Source organism: Berghia stephanieae, chromosome 2 (assembly GCF_034508935.2).
Source record: "Berghia stephanieae isolate SIO BIC M18660-M18661 chromosome 2, UCSD_Bste_1.3, whole genome shotgun sequence".
Classification (NCBI taxonomy): Eukaryota; Metazoa; Mollusca; class Gastropoda; order Nudibranchia; family Aeolidiidae; genus Berghia; species Berghia stephanieae.
The window spans coordinates 80,032,553-80,057,552 of NC_088361.1; the positions used below are offsets into that span (position 1 = coordinate 80,032,553).

Here is a 25,000-nt window from a genome sequence, read left to right on the forward strand (position 1 = left end):
ACATTTTTATACTGCATTGAAAAGAAAAAGAATAATTTCCAAAAGTGGCAAATGCAAAATATTCACATTCTTTATTATTTTATCTTTTAAACCCATTTATAGCATATATGCCACGGCACACTGAAAATACAAGAACTTGACTTGTTTTCTCTGTTATGCTGTACATTCAATACAAATAAGAAACAAAAACAAAAAGAAAACTTAAAATAGGAGTAAATATGTTTGTCAAGTCAAGAATGTCAAAGAATGAATTTGTCATATTATGTACACTCAAAATACTGAAAATTTGGTGGAGATGTGACATGGACCAAAATGCAGTTAGTGCCTTTTCTGGAAGAAACCATCAGGAGTTATTCTTTCAATAAATGCGTGCACGATTTTAAAATGATTTGACCCTAACCAGGTTTTGTGTGCTCCTCGACACAAACATGGTTCAAGAGTAATGTGAAGTAATAAAGTGCTTTTTTACGATTTAAAAAAAAGGTGCTTTAGTTTGTCAAAATATAGGCGACAAATTGTGATTTGTATTGCCATGAAGTAAGTTTTAGAATAAGAATGCTATCTTGCTTCAATTTTAACATGCTACTTGTTATCTTTTGTAGGCAAAAATACAACCCTCCCCCCCCCCCCCAAAAAAAAAAAAACAAAACAAAAAAAAACAAAAAAAAAACAAAAACAAAAAAAAAAACCCCAAAAAAACGAAAAAAAAAAACAACAACAAAAAACCCAAAAAACAAAAACAAAACCAAAAAACAAAAAAAAAAAAAAAACAACAACCAAAAAACAAAAACAAAAAACAAACAAACAAACAAACAAACAAACAAACAAAACAAACAAACCAAAACAATCTGACAACTCTAAACCTGGCAAAATCAGGCGAAATATATCTTCTATACTTTGAGATTTTGTGTCCATACTGTATTCGTATTAGAGGAAACAGGGAACCACATAATATTTTGCGACAGTAACTTTAATAGAGCCGAATTCTCCAAAATAATTCTTAGACGAGCTGAATTAAAAAAAATTCTAATTCTCTCCTTTTGTTTGACAAAAAGTGACATGGTCGTGAACATTCTCAATAAACATTATTTAATAGAAAAATTATAATCAGTGAGCAATAACGTAGTCTTAAGCTATTGGCTGCAGATTGTGGAGTCTTCACAACTCCGTTATCCTTAATTTATTCGAAACAAAATGTAAACGATTCAATTACACAATCAGTGCTTCTATAAATAGTTAACTTGTAATTGTGATTATTAGATATATGAAAAGATGTACCGGTGTGCTTGATTCGCTGAAGGACGGACTTGACTCCTCAACTGACGAAAACCCTTGATCACTCTCTGTCCTGTAAGATTTAAAAGCGGTCAGTTCTGAGCCATCAATTTTGGTCAAAGCACCTTGAATGAAATAACAATCCATTTCGTGAAGTTTGATATCAGTTCTGCTTGATTTTTGGTTAGTTAAACATTGGCAAATATCTGATTTATTAATGACTGGATGATCACGATCACATCGCCATCTTGATTTACGGAAATTCATGACATAGTTGATGTACATTGTTTGACTCCATCTTTTCTTTGCTTTAACTTTCTTTGAGTCCTTGAAATGAATAAACACAGGTAAACCGGAAGGAAGTTTACAGGACATTTGTATTCCATATGGAGCTCGACAGCAAAATATATTATCAAAATCTACACCAATTCTTGCAACAAGGAGATCAACTAATTGGGCGGCAAAATCATTAAAGGAATTGCCATTGCAGCCATTATCCATAAATATGTTGCTTTCAAAGTGGACATTCTTTAGACTGTCATTCTTGAGCATTTCCTCAAGACTAATTAATAATCTCTCCATTTCATAATCAGCTTCACGATACATTGTTGTACAAATATATATTCTATTCTTGACTCTCCGATAATCTCTTTTTAAGCTTGAAGAACGGCTTGTGTCGTAGCTGAGGAGAAATCGCTGGTCACAGAAGACTGTGCTGCATCCGTATCCAAAAAACAACCATTTATGTGGAGTTATTAGGTACGATGGGTTTTGGATATAAGAGGGCGAAAGAAAAATATAAGGCCATACCCATGCCCACACTAGGATCACTGCACAGACGCAGTATTGAGGAAACGATCCGAAAAAAATGGTCTCTTCAATTCCGTTACTGTGTTTAGCCATAGTAAGACATATGAGAACACTGAGCACTGTAGATGCCAACGAGGGTAAAACAAAACCAAAGAGGACAATGCACAGGCTTAGGGATACATAGGCAATTGCAACACAAAGAAGACTAGTAACGTGGAGAATGATGAGAGGTGACACGGAATGACCATTGCCATAAACATTCTGAAAGCCTGAAAGAAAACGCGTTAAAATATCACTCTGATCTCGAACGTTACTCCTCAAGTATAATTCCACTAAGATAAAAAACACAATTCCTACAGCTTTAATGAGTTCATACAAGAGTGTGAAACGTTTGTCGCTGAGAGAGTCTGTCTCCGATGGATTCAAAATATAACATTGGAGTTCTTTAGTCCAAATTAAGCCTAACAAACATGGGATCACGGCAAAGCTAAATGACGTGGCAAAATTGGCTAGTCCCATGCCATATAATAACAAGGCTACTATAGGAAATGCCAGAATGGACAATGCAGACACTACGATGCGAGAACGATTGCAGCAAAGGGTGGTTTCCTTGTTGTTTTGGGGATTTCCTTTGGTACTAGAAACATCTTCCATGCTTGTTGAGAATTTCTGTTGAGGTCATAAAAATACTTTGTGAAAACAATAATACGTAGTACATGCAAAATAAAGTTTGACAAGTAGCTAACGAATAAACAAATAAACAAAAAAAATTGTAAGAGGGTTTATCATGAAAATAGCGCGGAAACTGCTTTTAGTTTAAATGAATGTTCATAATTTATCTCGATCTGACATTGTTTGACACAACTGGCCATTCCATTTTCTGCATCAAACTTAATTATATTTTTGTGGTGGTTTACATCATATAATATCACCACTTGCTACCAATCGGCGTGTACATATGAAAATACAGGGTGTCCATAAAGTCTTTCTCTGATCGATAACATCTTTAACAGAAAAACGTTACAGCCAATGTACTTTTTACATGGACTTATGACCTGAATACATAAATGCTTTACATTTTATTGACCATTATATTTTACTAAATGCGTCTCAATATGGTTGCCATGGCTACCTACAAGCAAATTCAACCCATTTTCGACTTCTATCCGTGTGTTTGGTAGCTTTTGTGGCGTGATAATTCAATTATAGCTCTTTTATTTCATGGTAAGCGTTCCAACGTCTGGTATAAGAGCTGAAAAAACAAAACAATGTCTCTGATTTAGCCCCAAAGGAATAAGTCATGGGGAGAAATGATCAGTGTCCCAGGCAGCCAGGCAATTGAGTGCATCTCGCCAAATCCATCTGTCTGGAAACGTGTCGTTTAGATATTTGAAAACGGCCTGTTTCCTAGGTGGAGAAACACCGCCTTACTTCAAAATGATCTGTGGCTGATATTCACGAAGATGGGATGCAGCATATTGTTCTGGGCATATCTAGATAGATATTTAATGTAGTTGCATCAGTCATATCAAACCGTCACTTTGTGTCTCAGAAAATTTAGAAAACCATCTCTATGTTTGTTTCCGAAAAATTGCATTCATGTCCTGTAATGGTCTGCCAAACTGGACTATTAATTGTTGTTGAGCTGCTTTTGACGATTTTATTTCATTCAATCACATCACAAAAGAGAATTTTGTGGCAGCCTTGTTATTCCAAAATAGAATGAAAGAAAATGAGTTCTTTTAAGTTAATGTTCATCTTGCTAACTTTCGTGATGTAATGAAGATTGACGACTTTTGGGCATAAGTGTATGACTTTTCCCTAGAAGATGGTAAAAACAAGATGTAATTTTAAATACAGTGTATCTATGATGGGTTTAGAATAATAAGTCTTTGAAATCAGGGACATACTTTATGGACACACTGTAGGTCTGCCAACGTCTTTTCAGAGTAATGTGTCCCACGGGGTTTTTAATAATGAGTCACGCAATTTTACGACAATCTGCAGCATTTACTCAGGGTCATTACAACCTGAATTGCTGCTGAAACTTTAAGAATGGCATTGGAGGTACTTTTATTTGACTCACCATAGACTTTTTGATCAATGTCAGGAGACAAGAAACACCCAACGTCCCTTGTATGGCCAGAACAGAGACAATCAAGGGCAGCATTGAAAATATTTGTGTAACAAATGCAACTACACAGCCAGACTCCACAATGGAGGCAAGCACCCCCTGGAAAGAAAAGAAAGTACAATACAAGACATAAATTATGAGGATAATATTGTCCCTAAATATATTACAAAATATAGTCATTTGCAAACGTAAGTTAACACTTATTTCCTCCTGTATATCCTTTGACAAAATCCAAGCACAAAAATGTGTTATTTATTATTTGAAAGGTTAATTAATTGTCTATTCAGTGAATGTAACTATTTTTCTTTTTTTATTATTCAATCAAAAGAACAATGCTTAGAATTTGAAACAACGAAATTTCATCTTTGTAAATAATGTGCGCATGAAAGAATTTTAGAAAAGCAATGCCACGGGTAACTGGAGATACTTAAATGATAGGATTTTTACGCCAGTTTCCAAATTCAATAGCCTTAAAATAAACGTGACTACACGTGATCTGATAATCAAAATATCAACGATATTAATATTTAAAAAAATAGTATTAAGTATAACGTCTCTAACAAAAAAATCATCCTAGACTAAGTGAGAGAAGCGTTTGATTGTGCATGCTTAGGCTGGAATGGATGTCTGTTGCAAAACTTAACGCAGGTCCTATGGAAATTACAAAAGTCTATTTAAAAATTAATCTGAAAGTATAGTGAAACAGGAGAGCGTAAGACAAACGAATAACGGGTCATTCAAAGAAAACAATCATGAAGATATCGATATTATGCAACAGCACCAAGGAAGTCTTTTAAATCTATAGACATTGAAATAACCACGCCTCTCAGATAATCGTCATAATGTAAACAATGGCAGCGATTGGTAAACATAGCAAGCTAGTCATGTTTTAGACTAAATCTATAGACATTGAAATAACCACGCCTCTCAGATAATCGTCATAATGTAAACAATGGCAGCGATTGGTAAACATAGCAAGCTAGTCATGTTTTACTATCAATAGTATGTGTCTAAGTAAAATACCCACTGTTCCACCGCTTGATCCATAAAACCAACATAGAAAACAACGTGTAAACTTAAACGTTTATAAAATAGTCGAGACAATTGTGTGATGACTCCAGTCATCAATTTGCGATTTAAAAACAATAGCAATGATCAGAGAGAGAGAGAGAGAGAGAGAGAGAGAGAGAGAGAGAGAGAGAGAGAGAGAGAGAGAGAGAGAGAGAGAGAGAGAGAGAGAGATATCATTCACGTTATTGTTTATAAACAGCCAACTATGCTTGTCAGAGCACGTGTGAAAGTGTGTCACAAATTCCATGTTTTGATTGGTCAAAAATCTACTGGGTAATTGTTTCAACAACGATAGAGAAACTGACATCAGCATGTTCATCATTTGACGTCGGTTGTTATCTATTGGAATATGAGCAGTGATAGCAGCACACGGACTTTCATTGACCCATTTGCACAGAACGAACCGTTTTAAGTTGGCAACTTTACATCTTCTGTAATCCAAGGAACAATGAGCAATTTGCCGTTCTCTGGAAAAACACATATTTAAACATTTGGCCAGAAAACTCGTCCTTCAAATGTAGATGGATTTAAATGACTCACATCTTGGCAAAAACTCTCAAACCCGTGACTTCACCAAAGTCAACTTACTTTTTGCACATGACTATATAAATAATGAAATAAAAGGGAGAGACGATAGAAAAAAAAAAAAAAACACCATAAGTACAACAACAAAAACGAAAGCAAAAAAAAAAAAAAAAATAATTAAAAAAACAAATAAACAAAAAAAAAAAAAAAAAAAAAAAAAAAAAAAAAAAAAAACCCAAAGAAAAGAAAAAAAACAAACAGACAAAAAAAAATATAACGAACAAAAATAATAAGAATTAAACAGAACAAAAATGAAAAAAAAAAAAGCCGAACGCAGCACAAAGCAAAGAGAAATAGCAAAACGAAAAACCGAAGACCGGCTGGATTATTATCAGAGCTAAATGTTAACGAATTTGATACCACGTAAAGAGAAACATTTTTGTGTTGTGACCCCTTTTCTAAAATGTAAAAATGCAGCTTCATTACTATTAAAAAACAAAAGCTTAATCATTTATTTAGTGCAATATCCACGTAACGTACCAAACGTGTTTTACAAAGGGTCACTTGCCAAAAGCAACACTTAAAATGTAGGACGAGACATATGAGGCGATATAACTATTTTTTCGGACAGGGACAATGCCGTTAACGGCCAGGTTTTTATTTTACAGCTGAGTAGGGTGAGAGAATGTGAGTAAAGGACCTTTTCCAAGGACTCAACTACGCTACTACAACGACTACTACTACTACTACTACTACTACTACTACTACTACTACTACTACTACTACTACTACTACTACTACTACTACTACTACTACTACTACAACTACTACTACTACAACTACTACTACTACTACTACTACTACTACTATTATTATTACTACTACTACTACTACTACTACTACTACTACTACTACTGCTACTTCTGCTACTCCTACTACTACTACTACTACTACTACTACTACTACTACTACTACTACTACTACTACTACTATTACTACTACTACTACAACATCTATAATAATACTCATCATCATCATCATCATCATCATCATCATCATCATCATCATCATCATCATCATCATCACCATCATCCGCTTGGACATTATTATCAGTATATATTTATTATATCATAATTGTTATTGTAATTATTCTTATAAGTTATCATAATTTTATATTATTCATTGATCTTGTATTAAACACCATCGCAATTTCGAAATTGTCAAAGAACAGTTGAAAAAAATAGGCGGAAAGCCCCTTTGGCGTGGGTACAATATAAAAATGAGGCGCATTGAAAAAGCACTTTTGAAGATATGTGTATATATACACAAACATTTCTCCCATTTTCTATAGATATGTCTATCTAAATGACTGATTATGCGAAGAGTAGGTACTCGATTCTGCAGGTGGCGCAAATTGCGATCGGTCGTAAGTCGGACACAACAATGTGTATCGCTGTCTCCGGGGAAGTGTAAGTACGAAATGAAAACCAACCATGCTATGCCGTTCAAAACATAAGTTGGTTGACATCCCTCAAGATCTTGTACCAGCAGCAATAAGGGGAACAAACAGAGGATATGGTCACAGAGTCCAAATTCCACGCCCAAAAGTGCAATGCCAGATTAGAAAAGTGCCAGAAAACAACAGAAAATAAAAATTTCGTGGCCATGGGGGCTCGAACCCACGACCTTACTGATACGACAACTCCGCCTGGTCGTGAGAAGGACGCTATGCAGTTGACGCCATCCACCACTACGTGAGCAGTCGTTTTTCCATCACCCATTAACATAAGGAAGGAACCGCCCGCCTGCGGATGTAGTCAGCTCTGAAATCCTTAAACAGTTCAGAGACAGAATCGCTTCTGTGCTACTCTAAAAACACTAAAAAAAACAAAAAAAAAAAAAAAAACTGCGACAATACACCACAGGGGGTTTACAGATAATATGCAGGAAGAAGAAGAAAAATACTCACAACGCAAACATTTCGTAGAGGCGTTGATTTAACGGACGCAGATTTCAGGATGAAAGGAACGTTCCACAATGTCCAGAAGATTGAAAAGATGTACGATGGAAGTAAGACCAGGGCAACGATGGCGTATCTGGATAAAAATAAGAAAACAAAACATTTACAGGTAAAAATAGATATTGTGATGTTCAGTAATATACGTAACTATCTGAGCTGGTGTATTTGCTAATGAAGAACAAAAGTATGTGTAAATTTACACATAAAAGCGGAATGAATGAGAATATCTCAAATTTATATCCGTAGGTCGTCGATCTAAGTATTCCTTACTTTCTTTTCTGCAATTTGAGGATTCATACATTTCTTTATTGCAAACCATTTGAAAGAGGTCAATTTATAAGACAGTTTTAGTTTTAAGATTTTAAGCATTTTTATCGCTGATATGGTTTCGAAAGCAGAACAAAGCGTGGTAATCGTCCACTTAGTTAACGCGAAAGAAAGTCAACATTTATATTCAATAGTACACCCAATGCGATTATTGTTGATTTTGGCGGACTGATCTGATTAGTATTTAACTTAAACGCATGTCATCAATTGTGATGCTAACCGTTGGTAAATTATCAATAGTAAACTGATGTTTACGCATCTCTGTAAATAAATCTATAAATTCTAGAATGAGGTTGTGTCTATTCTTTTTATGCACTTACATATAGTATGGTGTCTATGAAAGTGTGTTTGCGCGCGCGCGCGCGCGCGTGTGTGTGTGTGCATTTGTGTGTATATGTGTATTTGTATTGTTGATAAGTGTCTCCAAAAGAGTGATTAGCGCATTGTATTTTTGAATACGTGTATTTTCTCTCTCACCAAACATCAATTGATGCTCTCTTTAGCATGGATCAACGCACTCTGAAGCAACTTAAATAGACACATACAAAACAACAACGAAATCATGAATAGTTTACAACATTTTGAAACTAAATAATATTCATTTGGCCTATAGATAGAACGAAGTTGACGCCACCCAGGTCTTCGTTATTGTTTTTTGCCATCCATGTTTATAAGTAACTCTACTAAACTGTATTAACCAGACTATCAACGTTCAAGGTTACACATAGTTTTGTGTGTTGGTCCGTTATACTTCCGGATGGCAAATTGTGAGTTTCTTAGCTAAGATTAGAGGCATTTTCCACTCACTTGTCCAATGCGCGCACCTTGCTCGCAACAAATTGGCAGAAAGAAATGTGTAGACAGTGTGCGCTTGGCTAGGAAGCTCACAACATTGCCATCCGGAAGTACAACGGACCAGCACACAAAACTATGTGTCACCGTGAACGTATATAGTCTGGTTAATACAGTTTAGTGAGAATTACCCATAAACGCGGATGGCACAAAAAAAAAAATTACAACAAAGAACTGATTGAAGTCAACACGTATAATACGTAATGTTACACTTCATTATACATTGTGTCGTAAACAAGAATTACTGGAATCCAGCTATCCGTGGCCGTAAATCACAAAGCGCAAACCTGGAAATAAATTTAATGACTTGTGAAGTTGATCAATTCAATTTCCAATGATGCTATAAATAGAATGAAGTTGACGTCACTCGAGTCTTTGTTACTGGTTTTTGCCATCCGCGTTTATGAGTAATTCTCACTAAACTGTATTAACCATACTATAAACGTTCAAGGTTACAAATAGTTTTGTGTGTTGGTCTGTTATACTTCCGGATGGCAACGTTGTGAGCTTCTTCGCCAAGCGCAAACTTCGATCTATCTATAGATAGAATGAAGTTGACGTCACTCGGATCTTTGTTATTGTCTTTTGCCATCCACGTTTATGAGTAACTCTCACTTAACTGTATGAACCAGAATTTAAAAGTTCATGGTTACACAGAGTTTTGTGTATTGGTCCGTTATATTTCCGTATGGCAATGTTGTGAGTTTCTGAGCCAAGCGCATACTATCTATAGGTAGAGGTTAACATCTAAAATAAAACGGCAAATCGGATTTACACAGTCTAAGAAAGAACAAAAAAGTAATCTTTAAATTTACCGATACCTTATGTTGTAAGTCATATAATTCAATATTTGGTTTTATTGATTTTCCAATGGAATACCTCATTTTACCCGCTCCAATTTTTCACTGTAGCATAAGTCTTCTTATTACATTTGTTTTTAGAAAAATTGTAAGGTTTTGATGGTATCGTGGATTTGTACTCATTCAGAGTAACTTGTATAATTTCCCCGTACTTACCCTGTTTCTATTGATACATTTTGATGGAGAATGGAACGAAAAGACAATCTGTAGATTTAGACTCATTCAGAGTAACTTGTATAATTTCCCCGTACTTACCCTGTTTCTATCGAGACATCTTGATGGAGAATGGAACGAAAAGACAATATGTAGCTTTAGACTCATTCAGAGTAACTTGTATAATTTCCCCGTACTTACCCTGTTTCTATCGAGACATCTTGATGGAGAATGGAACGGAGAGACGTGAAGAGGAATGTCTTTTGAGTTGTCATCAGACCCAACATGACGACGAAGCCAAGGAAAGCCAAAATACTCTGAATGAAACATAAAATAAAAATAAATTAGTGAAGCTACGCGTTTAATTAAAAATCTCATAACATCCGCCAGCTGGATATATCGTACCAACACATAAAACAATGTGTAACATTAAACGTTTATAGATGGTAAGCACACAAGAAGCACACAAGAAGCACACAACATTGCCATCCGGAAGTATAACGGACCAACACACAAAACTATGTGTAATCTTGAACGTTTAGAGTCTGGTTAATACAGTTTAGTGAGAAATACTCATAAACGCGGATGGAAAAAACCCAATGACAAAGACTTGAATGACGTCATCTTTGTTCTATCTATAATCTGATTAATACAATTTAGTGAGAACTACTCATAAAAAATGACAGGATAAAACAATAACAGAGAGCTGAATGAAGTCAGTTTCTTCTATCTATATTTTACTGATGAATTATAATATAATCAAACATCAGTAAATAAAGTAGTGGAAGAAGTCTAAACTATGCGCTGAAGTAGGCCAGAGTTTTGCCTTGGTAAACAGATCGCCTGACAACAACCTTCAATTACTTAAAGCTTGACACCTACCTGAAAACTGCGTTACAATGCAAGTTGACCATCACCAAAAGAAAGTGAATAGTGGGTTGCAGTTATTAGTGCTCAAGAAAACCAATTTTCCCATTGGTTGAACTATTGAATTTTACTCACTAATCATTGACTATTCTGTTACCTTCGTAAATTCATAGCCTGACATTGATAAACTAGAATTACGTCAAATTACAAGGCCATGGACTCCTACTGAAAATGAAAGTTGTATTCGATAGTTCAATCAACCGAATCGTTTGTTTCCTATACGCTAATGACGGACTTTTGTGCCTTGTATTGTAACGATTTTTTTAGGGAAGCATTAAGCTATGCATTTACGAAGGCTACAGTCTGTATGGCACGAAGGCTACGGTCCGGCACAAAAGCTACGGTCTAACACGAAGGATACGGCTTGGCACGAAGGCTACGGTCTGACACTGCCTAACATGAACGTCAAAAAGCAAAGCGATAACCACCAGTAGTAAGTGAACAGTGAATAGTAGTTACACAACATCAATGGAATAATAAATTGTGACAAATTGAGCACTATTAGCAACGGCTCACTTTTTACTTTCTTTTTGTGATCGTTGTGCCTTGTATTGTGCGTGGCGTATTTTTAAGAGAAGTGTTAGACAAGCATTTATTGAAAGAGCAAAGCCATCTCTACATGTTCACCAGTCGAAACAGCTGGTCTGTGAGCAGTAATCACTGTGTTTTGACGGAACAAACGCTGAAAATTACACTGTTCAGAGTGATACGAAGCTGCGAGAAGCTGTGGACTGTAAAATGTAATAAACAGAAATGAATATAACAGCTTCAAAAAGAACAAAATACAAAACACGGAACGTTTAGGGCTCAAAACCCTTCTTCAACCAACAACAACAACAAAAAAAAAAAAACCCCAATAAAAACATAAATACATTACTAAATCCCAGATCGGCGTTTCTCGGTCGAAACGTTCCGTGTTTGTTATTTTGTTCTTTTTTAAAGCTGTTATATTCATTTTTGTTTATTACAATTTAAAATCACACTGTTGTATTGTAAGACGCCATCGCTTTTGAGATCTTCCATGTCCAAAAATAGTGAACAATATTCACCAGAATGTGGAAGGCCCACAATTTCGAATAGATAGATATGTACTCAAGATAGTTATGCTGCTGGTCCATTCTGTCATACGATAAAGATAGACGTTAATCTCCTAAATTATTGTTTTGTATTATAAATTGTAATTAGGAATTCTAATTCATTACAACAAAATAATTTGTGTCATAATAAATGGAAATCCTGCTCGTCACATGTCATGAAAACACAATAATTCCTAGTAAGATATTAAGAGCAAAAATCGACTTGTAAATAAGTTAGAAAACCCGATTTCCGTTCGGTTTTGTGGTTTAGTGGTATGGCTCTCGACTTACATTATGTTAAAGGTTCGAATCTCAATACCCCGTTGTTGGTGGCGCAAAGATGAATCGTTTGTTAAGGTTAGTATGGAATAAGTCTTTGGATGGCAACCACGTTGCATCCGTCGAGGAGAAATTAAATACTAGCACCTTTTATATTACAGGCGCCATTTCTAGACTTTCGTATTCAGTGTTGTAGATAGCTAGGGATCCACTTTAAAGAAATTTGAACACATTGAATGCATTTTGCTCTATTTCTATGTAAAAGCTCGGGTCTTTAAAGCTCATGTCTATTGTATTTTACAAGATTAAGAACAAAAAGAGAACTCATTTTAAAATATGATAAAAAGAAAGTTCATCGAATATTGTCCTTACCTTTCGTATCGTCGCCATTCTCAGAGTTCTGATCGATGCCAACTACGATCACTGTCAGATGATATCAAGACAAAAACTTGTTATTTCTTCACGAAGCTTTAACCACTTGACTGTCGTACTCTGGACAGACGTGTATTTAAAAAATTGGCCAGAAAACTGGACTTTCAAAAATCGATCGATTTAAATGACTCCCATCTTGACAAAAACTTTCAAAGCTGGGACCCGGCGAGGTCCCAGGTTTGAAAGTAATTACCATGATTAGGGTCATTGACATCAATCGATATTTGAAGGAATAGTTTCATCGCCATTTAAAAAAAAATATTATGTGTCTTTCCAGAGAACGACAGTGAACTGGTTAAGGAATAAGAGGGACGAGGTTTAACGTTGTTACTGAGAATTAGAGTCTCGACAGAACTAATAGAAGTATAAAGCACTGAACACTCAACGCCAGAAACAAAAGCATTCTAGTCTATCGACAACATCTCCAACTGAAAGAAAATTGTGCATTATGTAGTTATAACTGTAATTAATTCAGAACCTTATGCCGAAAATAACGCAAACATTGTAGTTAAAAGGTCCAAACAAAAATAAAACAAAAGGTAACACATTGAATAATTATAAAACGCCAAAGATGTATTTAGAAAGCAACATTTGTAAATGTCACACGTTAATTTGAAACTTAAATATTGGGCCCTAGTTGGATAAATGTTTACTGTAAATTGTAATTAACCAAGAACGTTAAAAAAATGTGAGCACACAACGGGGGCTAAGAAGGATATCCATAGGAAAATGGTAGGTTTGTGAACGGAGACACCTTTGGGGGTCGGCGTTAAAGGCGTAAGCAAACATGGGACGGATACACTTCAAACGGGATGCATCATAATTTACTTCCCCACTTTGTTCAGCATTTGTTGGTTTTATTTACTGGTTTGTTATCAGGATAAAGACTTCAACATGTGGAGTTAAAGATATTTCAATTGAGACGCCATTTTCCTTGTGTTTGTTCAATGAGGATTGAGAGCTTACGCTCAAACAAGTTTGACTCAGTGGACATTCCCTACTTAAAACGACCGCAAGGTAAAATTACACGAAGGTCATACAGAGAAGAGTGAATAATAATATAAAAAATCGACAATTCTGTCTTATGGGACAGCGTGGCTCAGCGGTATGGTCTTTGCTTCGTACCCGAAAGGTACCGAGTTCGACTACCCGCCGCGTTGTGTGGCCTTGAGCAAGTCACCTAGCCTTAGCTCACTTTGCGGCGCTGCACTGCGGCTGACTCCTGGGTCATTCCAGTCTTCCCTTGGAATAGACCCTAAAGAAAAATTTCCCCTTAGGGATGAATAAAGGGAATTTATTTGTTTGTTTTATTTAAACAAAATCGGATTCTTTTTAATGCTGCTAGCGACACTTCTCTTTGAAAATTTATCCATTTTCATAATACTAGTTCAATTCACGCAAATCTATATAAGGATCTGAAAAAGCGTGTATGAAACAGTACCAGACAAATCAAGAAAGAAAAATACAAGAAAAAAAAACAAAAAACAAAACAAATATCCCCTAAGACTCAACTCTCCTCCAGTCGAGGAAGACTGATTTTTTAACGTTGTTTTACTTGTATTTTTCTTTATTGACTTTTCTGACAGTGTTTCATACACACTTTTTCAGATATTTAAAACACGCCAGTGCTTGCTCCCTTATACGTCACTTGGATATTTTAAAAAATCTGTATAGACTAAACTGTATAAAATAATTATGTTGGGACATAACCTTTTACATTCTGAGGATATTGGTGGTTTGTGGGGGGGGGGGGGGGGGGGGGGTGTCGCTGTGATTTCATTAATTGACACCCATCTTCCTATCAAATCATCGATTGAATCAATCAAAAAGGTACCGAATTCGAATGCTTCCTGCGCTGTGAGGCATTGAGCAAGTCGCCTCGCCCTAGCTCAGTTTACGCCGCTGCACTGCAGTGACGCTTTGGGTGATTCCAGTCGTCCTTGAAATAGACGCTTTCTCTCGAATTCATATGCATGGAAAATCGAACAAATTTGTTCGATTTTCAGTGAAGGTGAACTCGTATGAATAAAAGGAGTAATTTCTAAAAATTAATTAATTAATTAATCAATTTTTAAAATAATACAAATGCAGAAAAACATCCACTTCATTCCAAATTTTGACAGTCTAAGAGGATACCCTACAATACCAGTAAATAAGCAACGAGTTTTAATTTGCTACTACTGTACTATTAAGAGTAGTGCTGGGTCGAGTTTGAAACGATCAAATCGAGCGGGTTTTCGATCGAGTCCTCTAAAATCGAGTCGGTTTCGGGCGGGTTTCGAGTCAGTGACGTCATCGAGCAGTGATTCGTTTGAAAAAAAAAAACACGAGCAACTCGTTTGCCACAGGAAACTTCACATACCCCTCCCTCTCTTATGTCTGTGGCTGGCTTGACTGCAGCTGGTTATGATGGGGGCTGCCAGATGGCCAAGTTCAAAATTGGTTACTAAGAAACGCTTTTCTATTATTATTCATTTTAAAAAAAATATTTTATTTAAAAAAAATGAAAAGATAAGTTTATCCAACTGTAGTCGATTGTTTTGTTAATCAAAACAAATGAGTTTTTCAAGGGAGTCAGAATGCTTGTGGTGTTTGGCTATTTGGGGTCTATTTGACTACTTGGGCAAGAAGAAATCTGGCTGTCTGGCAGCCTTGATTATGATCGTTCGTCGCATCACACACACATACACACACACACACACACACACACACACACGCCATCAAACAGTTGTTGATGGTGAAGGGTTGAGACCCCCCCCCCCCCCTCCCACCACCATCATCCCGCTGTCACCTTAACATTTCATATTTATGTCGCGCCAAAAGTTGTCGGCCGCCCCCACCTCCCATAATTTGTCACTGGTCGTCATCGCCTCTTGTGTGTGCGGGAAAGGTCGTGCCTTTCATTTCATTATTTGAAAAATAAATGAACAAGAATGGTGTGTTTTTATTAGGTAGGTAGATAATAATAATATTTAGCAGGTTCCACACCCAGACACACACGGATTGCCCGGACACGATGATAACGATGCCGACGACAATGGATGACGATGATGATGATGATGATGATTATCGTGTTTCTGTTTAAAAAATGAAATACTTTAGCAGGTTCCACCCCCACCCCCCCACACGGATAGACCGGACCCGAAGATGATGATTGTGGTTTTGCTGGCTGTTACGGCTGTGATGAGGATGATGATAATGATGATGATGATGATGACGATGGCGCAGATGGTGATTATTTGTTCGGTCGCTCAGTGGTACGGTGTCTCTTGTCACAAAATCAAGCCTTATCAATGGCCGGATGAGTGACAGTGATTGTTGAAAATTGTGATCCAGACGTTAAGTCCGTGTGTCAGGCACTTGACTCAGGTGTGAATGTATTCTTATCTTATAAGCAATGACGGGTATTGTAAAGAGCTTTAATACAAAAAGACTCCAAACAGCGATCGGTACCTACTGTACGAAATGGATGTATGGTCGATATGGCGTGCCGGAGGAATAAATTAAATAAAATATTGTGAAGTTCATTGAGCATGGTAAATCCTTGGAAATGCGCTTTGAACTAATACACCTGCTAGACAACTCCGATTCCAATATAAACGACTGATTAATATTCCCATATATAAACTATAGTTAGCTGAAAATCTTTCTTTGTCGGGACTCCAAAAGTATGGAACGAATTAGACAAAGAAATCAAAGGGTCTTTTAGGAGCACTGGTTGATTTTAGATTGATTATTACATTGAAATGTGTTGATATTTATTTTATCCATTATTATTAGGGTGGTGGTGATGATGATGATCCCGCTGATATGATGGTGATGATAAATAAATTAAACATAATTCCCTTTATTCATCCCATAGGGGAGATTCGTCTTTTGGGTCTATTCTAAGGGAAGACTGGAATAACCCAAGCGATAGCCGCAGTGCAGCGCCGCAAATTTAGTTAGGGCAAGGTGACTTGCTCAAGACCACTCAGCGGCGGGTGATCGAACTCGGTACCTTTCGGGTGCCAACCAAAGACCGTACCGCTGCCCCTGATGATGATGATGATGATGATGATGATGATGATGATGATGATGATGATGATGATGATGGGAACTAACAAAGAATACACAGGCATCTAAAATTGAAACATTCCATATTCAAAGCTAATGTTTTACTTTAAAAAATTGAGCTTTACAATATCCACTAAATGTGATCAAAGCGCTTTGTAAAGGGGTCCCCGGTCAACAGCAACATTTGATATGTAGGACGGGACATGCCGCCTGTTAGGCGATATTACAATTTTTCAGACAAAGACAACGCTGTTAACGGCCAGGTACTCATTTTACACCTGAGTACGGTGAGAGAATGTGAGTAAAAAGCCTTGTCCAAAGACTCAACTATGCACCGAGCGCGAGGCTCGAACCCAGGACTTTCCGATCCCAAAGCGGGTGTCATACCACTAGACCATTATAATGCACGAGACCCATGGTCGACTAGAGTACTACCTATAGTTACGTCATGACTAGACCACATAGCCGCACTACTGTAGGAGTGTTCATTGATAGAGGGATGCGTGTGTGTCATAGAAATAGCCTTAGTGTGTGTGTGTGTGTGTGTGTGTATGTGTGTGTGTGTGTGTGTGATAGTCAAACTTTAGTAGGTTTAATGAAGTCTTGTCACACACGCGTGATACACCTATACGAATTTCCCTGCCACTGCCACCCAGACACACTAACATCTGACAAGGAGTGAGGGCTGTGGAAGAACCACAGACTACCGTGTGCAAACATTGGCGATTGGTATCGGATGGCAAACTGTGATCGTTTGAATTTGAAATGATTCGAAACACTCGTTACCCCTCCGCTCGCTCGAATCCTGATCGTCTCAAGCTCGTCTCACGTGTCAAGATCGTCTCAAGCTCACAACCCGCCTGATCGTTTTACGATCGAGTAATCGTTTTACTAACTCGCTCTTCCGGCATTGAGATCGAGCACTGACTCGTGGCTTGGCGCTCGATCGTCGATCGAGTAAAAGCGATCAAATAACCCAACACTAATTAAGAGCTACAGAGGAAACCTATCACAAGCATAAAGTCGCACTGAAATTGATTTTAAAAAATCGACATGTCAATTTCAAATTCACAATCAGATCTTGAATAACTTCGCAAAGTCCCAGGTTTGAGAGTTGTTGCCAAAATTAGGGTCATGTAAATCGATCGTTATTTGAACGACGAGTTTTCTGGCCAATTTTTTTAATGCATGTTTTTCCAGAGTATGACTGTTGACTGGTTAACATGGCAATGTCTAATACTATTGTTACATTTGGCAATGTCTAATACTATTGTTACATTTGGCAATGTCTAATACTATTGTTACATTTGGCAATGTCTAATACTATTGTTACATTTATCAATGTCTAATGCTATTGTTACATTTGGCAATGTCTAATACCATTGTTATATTTGGCAATGTCTAATACTATTGTTACATTTGGCAATGTCTAATACTATTGGTACATTTGGCAATGTCTAATACTATTGTTACAGTTGAATGAACCTTTTAATGAAGCATTGTAATACGCATTGACCATGTTTTAAATCCTATTGTCGTGGATAATATTCATAAATTTCGAAAAAGAAGTTATTTTTTAGCCTTACCATAGAGTAATAAAAAGAAAAATGAAATTGAAACTCACCTTTGAATGAATGAAATGTAAAAACAAAATAAAAAGAAACAGAACAAATATAACAAGAGGAATAAGAGATTAAAACAAAAAGAAAAGATTTCCCCAAGTTCCACAAAAGAAAAAAAAGAGTCAACCAGAAAAAGATACTGATTGAAATTGAACCGAACTGACATGAGTAACACGAATGTGCTTCTATGATAGTTAAAAGCATATAATAATACATAACCGTCTTATGGAACCAACTGCCTTCATCCCTCAAAAAATGTCCCACATTTGAAAATTTAAAAAAGAAACTTAAAATACATCTCTTTAGAAAATCATTTGATGTTTAACATTTCTATCAGGTCTACATATTATAGATACCCTAAATTTTCACCTTGTAGCACAGTGCGTGGTAATTAAATTACAAATTGATCTATGCTATTCAAATATGATAGATTTTATGCTTAAATTATTAATTTATTGTTTTGTTTTATTTGCATATTGTAAAGCACCTCTTAGCACATTGTGGATCTCGGTACTTTATAACTTCATTCATTCATTCATTCATTCAACCTCATATGAGGATTCAATCACATAGAGTTGTTTTTTTTTTATAGTCTTCTACAATGGATGATAATAACAGCTATAATAAAATACGCCGTTTTTCTGTGACAGATGACGAATTCATTCATGAACTCGCGCACACAAAATCGCACAAAGTATCATTCTAATAATATAATTCAGCCGCGGACAAAATGCCATAATTAAAAGAAACATGTCATTTCAAATCATAAAATAATCAACATTTTGCAGCCGATGAGATCCATATTTTATCTCCTTAGTCTGACACAATGTAATTTGTGATCCATTGCCTCAACTCGGTATTATGTCGTGTCGGCCTAGAAGAGGAAAACTGAAACTTGAACTCATATTATACAAATATTAGCCCTGGATTTTATTTGTATGGGTTAGTGAAAAACATGAATATGATTTTATAAGGAACGAAAACCCAAAATTTCTGACTTTAAATTATATCTTAAGCATCAGCTTCACCCCGACGTGATGTTGTTTTGACGTGGTGGGTTACATATAAGTTTCGTTTTCTCTCTTGTCTAAAGCTGTAATAGCATGGTGGTTAGTGTTGCGCTTGTCTTGTTGAAAAGAATTGAATCTAGAGTAATAATTATATTAGGATGGGAGAAATCCACTATTGCCGCTATGGGTTGTATTTGTACTCGCCTTGTAGAAGACATTTTGTATGACTTTGCTCGACGTATACATATATGCAGGTCTGACATCCGAACATCCTTATAGCCTAGTTTAACATTGTTGTAATGGACAATATTTTGCGTCTTTTTTTTTGTTGAGATTTCCATTACAACAATGAGCCCATAAGGTATTGGGTTATCATACCTGCAAATAATATATATATATATATATATATATATATATATATATATATATATCTATATATGTGTGTGTGTGTTTGTGTGTGCGTGTACGTGTGTTGTATGTGCGCGCTCTCTCTCTCTCTCTCACTCTCTCCTACTCACACATACACACATGTGAGCTTTCGATGAATCTACATGATTCATAACTTGTTTTTCTTTTCGCCGAGAACAGTATCAGCAACACCTCTTGTCTCTGGTATTCTTTCTCACATATTTCTCCCGAAGCAAGGTTGCAATTGGATTCAATAGTCTGATGTCACGCCGCCCGGCAACAGCGGCCATCTTGGTTCTAAACAAAGACAATCATTACTTTTTATTCTTCATGCTGACTAGAACTTTTCATATGTCTTGTGATCAGAATGTGTAAAAGTCAAAACATGATCAAATTTATGTTCTTTTTTTCCTCTGGATACGCTTTTATGCTCGTCAGAGAAATATTTCATACGGGCGTCCGCCATTGTTCCGATAGTTTATAGCCAGTGTTACTAAGTTACCATGCGTCATTAGGAAGGATGTGACGTTACAACTGTTGAAGAGTATTTCAGCGACGAATTTTCCTTCCGACTTTCTCAACTCTCTCTTTAGTCCCGATTAAAGTAAATGAAATGCTTTTGTCGATTATATCAGCTTAGTATCATTTTGACTTTTGTCGATTCTATCAGCTAAGTATCACTTTGACTTTTGTCGATTATATCAGCTTAGTATCATTTTGACTTTTGTCGATTATATCAGCTTAATATCACTTTGACTTTTGTCGATTCTATCAGCTTAGTATCATTTTGACTTTTGTCGATTCTATCAGCTTAATATCACTTTGACTTTTGTCGATTCCATCAGCTTAGTATCACTTTGACTTTTGTCGATTCTATCAGCTTAATATCATTTTGATTTTTGTCGATTCTATCAGCTTAGTATCACTTTGACTTTTGTCAATTCTATCAGTTTAGGATAATTTTGACTTTTGTCAACTCTATCAGCTTAGTATAATTTTGACTTTTGTCGATTCTATTAGCTTAGTATCACTTTGACTTTTGTCGAATGTAAAGGTTTAACAAATTTTCTTAACTAGTGACAAAATCAATTATAATGATAATAATTTTTGTCTCTATCAACTTTCCTTGCATTTTCCTTCCCAAACGAAGCTCTTCATCTTTTTACAATGGCCGTTATGTTTTTTAAAATGTTGACGATGGATAAATGAGTATATTGGTAACAAGGCTCTAGCAGTCAAATTTGCTACTTTGACATGTCGACTTGGAAAAAAAAACTTTGAATTATCTTAGTAAAAGCACAAACGAATGGTTTAGTCAGTCAATAGAATAAAGGGCCCAGGAAATAGAATATCGATGGCAGTAGCTTAGAATGGTCTCACACTATAACAATATTATGATGGTCAATCCAGGCGGAGAACACGTTATCGCATTCGTGCACAATCGTCCGACAGCCTCGTCACCCTCAACCAGATGCTCTGCGGTTTCGTTTTTCCCCGCAACGTGTACATGTGGGACAGTTGGAAAGGGTCGACTGATGAAGGGTGACTACTGTTAAACAGGTCGTCCTATACCTTAACACTCAATCCTAGAGATTTTTGTTACTTTTCAAAATTGGAAAAAAATGTATTAAAAATGAGCATGTACAAAGATAGTTTGATTCAACTTTCATTAACATGTAAAATCAAAAAAAATTAGCTTTGATACTACGCCTGTAATTTGTCTCAGAAAAAATGTAATAAATAGGCATGGGGTAAAAAGTAGCCCGGGTAAACTACGGATGTAGTCGGTGTTAGGGTTGAGTGAGTTGAGTCTTTTGCAGTCACCCAGTGCCTTATCTTGCTGGTAAAGAAGCCTGGCAATTTGCTCTGGTCATCGTAACTAGGAACTGACCCGATGCAAGTTCAGTGACACTCGTGACAGATATTATGAATACGTGTTTAATCAATTCTGCATCAAAATAGAAAGGAGAAAGAAAAAATGCACCCAAAACACATGAAATTATATTTCACTTTTTAATTGTTTATATAACAACAGGTTTATATAATTCAAAGTCATTTGAGCCATTTATAGAGGCTCATTGTTACAGTATAGGCAACCTGAATAAGAAAACTCAGTTTTATGAAAATGGACACAATTAACTATTGTTTTGAATCTAACCATTGGGCTGCAACCGACGTGCACTTATTTGAAAACCCAAATTATTATGGGCTCAATGTTGTAAAGGAAATTTTCTTAAACCAACACAAAGTATTACTCATCACAACAATATTAGATAAAGCCCATAATTGCGTTCGGTTATCAGACCATCTAATATGGGCACGTCGGCTGTATCTCACTTCCTGCGCATTAATAAACTATTTATAATTAAAACAGATATAGAAGTCCAGTCAAACGTGTCCATTTGTTGCAAAATTCAAAAGATACCAATACATTTCCAGTTTACGTTCCTACAATCCTTTTCCTCAACTATTAGTGATATAGCAGAAATTAAGCATGACATGGGTAGCAATATTATTTGAAAATAGAGAGATCATTTTTTTTTCTCTGCAAACTTGTTTTAAAAAAATATTGATGTTAATCGTCCATTTGATCTGGTGACGTAAATGTTATAAAAATATGAGATGAAATGTTTTAGAAAAAATAATCGTCCATTTAAAGACAGCTGTGTATTCGTTACGGTGTTCTTGTTTTGATTGGTTAACATTAAACAGGAGCTGTGACTTGTGAACCTTTCAGAATGATGTAAAAAAGTTGTTCGTTTGAAAATTATTATCTTAGAAACAGTGCAGTATAATTTGATACAATATGTGTTATATTTATGATTCTAATACGCATTCTTTCCGTCATCCAACAATGAAGCAATGGTAAGTTACACAAATACAACAAACAAGAAACAAAATAACAACAACAACAACAACAACAACAACAAAAAACAAAAACCACAACAACAAAAAAAAAAGAAAACAAACAAAAACATAAACAAAACAAAATACCCTCACACACAACCAGAAACAACCAAATAAGCAAACAAAAAAGAAAATCCAAACTAAGAAAAGAAACACTCAAACAAACAAAAAACAAACAAACTAAATATAAACAACAGCAACAATATTTCTAATATAATAAACTCTCAACTGTTGCTTGGTTGAATCTTGGAGGATCGATCGAATACAGAATCTGAATACAGAGTACGGATAGAAGGCGGTGGTTCTAAAAAATCCTGGATGTTGTAACTTCATTATTAGTGCAAACAAATCACATCTTTAACAATCATTCTCTGGAGCGCTTCCCCCGAATGTACAACACAATGTACCCAAGAATGTAAAAGCCAGCAAATATCGCAAACAGAATACCCACGTCTTCTTCCACGTTCTCCTTTGAATATAAAAGTTAAAAAAAACAGGTTTTAAGATGATAACAATAATGATAATGGTAGTTGTAGTAGTAGTAGTAGTAGTAGTAGTAGTAGTAGTAGTAGTAGTAGTAGTAGTAGAAGTAGTAGTAGTAGTAGTAGTAGTAGTGTAGTAGTAGTAAGTAGTAGTAGTAGTAGTAGTAGTAGTAGTAGTAGTATTAGTAGTAGTGTAGTGTCGTAGTAGTATATAGTATGTAGTAGTAGTAGTAGTGTAGTAGTAGTAGTAGTAGTAGTAGTAGTAGTAGTAGTAGTAGTAGTAGTAGTAGTAGTAGTAGTAGTAGTATGCAGTGGTAGTAGTAGTAGTAGTAGTAGTAGTAGTAGTAGTAGTAGTAGTAGAAGTAGTAGTAGTAGTAGTAGTAGTAGTAGTAGTAGTAGTAGTAGTAGTAGTAGTAGTAGTAATATTTTATATTACGCCTTGACAATGGCACAAAATGACAAGGATAAAATAACTAGGATAAAATGACAAATCATGTAAAACAATTCGAATATCAAGCTAACAGGAATTGTCAAAATATATGCTTTTCTAAATAGGGTGGTGTTGACATGCCTCTACAAAGATTATTTTATTTGTGATTTGTCATGTCAGGTGACAAGAAAGCTATCCCAAAATAATAATATAGATTGAAAATGGAGATAATCGGAAAACTACTACCATGCGGCTATGTGGTCTAGAGGCATGCCACTCGCTTTCGGATCGGAAGGTCCTGGGTTCGAGCCTCGCTCGGCGCAGAGTTGAGTCCTTGGAAAAGACTCTTTACTTACATTCTCTCACCGTACTCAAGAGTAAAATGAGTACCTGTCCGTTAACATTGACTGTCGGAACAGGCGTCATGTCTCGTTCTACATGTTACGTGTTGCTGTTGGTCAGGGACCCTATTATAGCGGTATTGCGCAATATAAAAGTTCAGTTTTGTTTTTTTAAACCACAAGACCCAACACTGTCGTGCACTGACACTACGCTTTTCTTATCTGTCCAAAAACGTGACCCTTTAATGTTGATGCTATGTGTACGCAATGACACTCGCCTTAGGATCGGAAGGTCATGGGTTCGAGTCACGCTCTGAGCGGCGCATAGTTGAAAAGGCCTTTTACTAACATTCTCTCTCTGTACTCAGGTGTAAAATGACCTTTAACAGCTTTGTCTCTTTCGGAAAAAAATGTAATGTCGCCTAACAGGCGTCATGTCTCGTCCTACTAGTTAATGTTGCTGGTGACTAGGGACCCCTATTAAAGCGCTTTGAGCACGTTCAGTGCTATATAAAAGCTCACGTTTAAAAGAACAAAGGTACGATACTTGTTTTGCCCGCCAGAAACGTGTGGAAACACAAAGTGTGACTTTAAATATTTACAGCCTGTTAGAGCGTAGCCATCGTTAACTTATAGCCAGACACAGGCAACCACTAGGACTTGTCTTTTGACGTCATTTTTTAGGTTTGTGCAGGGCTTAGTGAGTTGTGATTAGTAGTGCTCAAGGAAACAAGTGATACCATTGGTTGAACTATTGAATAGAACTCACGATTTGTTTTCTTTTGTGGCCAAAGACTTGTCTTTGACGTCATGTTTTGGTCAGTGTCGGGGTATAAGTTAACGATGGCTACGGTTAGAGGGACTTTTATGATAACTAATCACCCAACTGACGGTATAAAACAATACCAAAGAGCATAGTCACGTCAACTCCATTCATTCTATCAGATAACCCACAATCTTTCAAAATTCGGAAAACATGGAATTTACAGGATTTCGAATTTTT

The 25,000-nt window shown here is 36.1% G+C and overlaps 2 protein-coding genes across 2 annotated transcripts in view; both read right to left on the bottom strand.

The window, feature by feature from the left end:
• The window catches only part of LOC144965615 (uncharacterized), a 24,006-nt gene extending 10,834 nt beyond the window's left edge, over positions 1 to 13,172 (bottom strand). The window contains exons 1-6 of the mRNA XM_078901157.1: positions 13,128 to 13,172; positions 12,682 to 12,732; positions 10,229 to 10,344; positions 7,785 to 7,911; positions 4,172 to 4,318; positions 1,279 to 2,754 (exon numbers count right to left, since the gene is read on the bottom strand). Of these exons, the coding sequence (XP_078757283.1) occupies positions 1,279 to 2,754; positions 4,172 to 4,318; positions 7,785 to 7,911; positions 10,229 to 10,344; positions 12,682 to 12,699 (1,884 nt within the window). The 5' untranslated portion in view covers positions 12,700 to 12,732; positions 13,128 to 13,172. The remainder of the gene's footprint in view (positions 1 to 1,278; positions 2,755 to 4,171; positions 4,319 to 7,784; positions 7,912 to 10,228; positions 10,345 to 12,681; positions 12,733 to 13,127) is intronic.
• Positions 13,173 to 21,836: 8,664 nt separating this feature from the next.
• Positions 21,837 to 25,000, bottom strand: part of LOC144965617 (protein white-like) — a 39,131-nt gene continuing 35,967 nt past the window's right edge. The window contains exon 22 of the mRNA XM_078901158.1: positions 21,837 to 23,213. Coding sequence (XP_078757284.1) covers positions 23,109 to 23,213 — 105 coding nt within the window. The 3' untranslated portion in view covers positions 21,837 to 23,108. The remainder of the gene's footprint in view (positions 23,214 to 25,000) is intronic.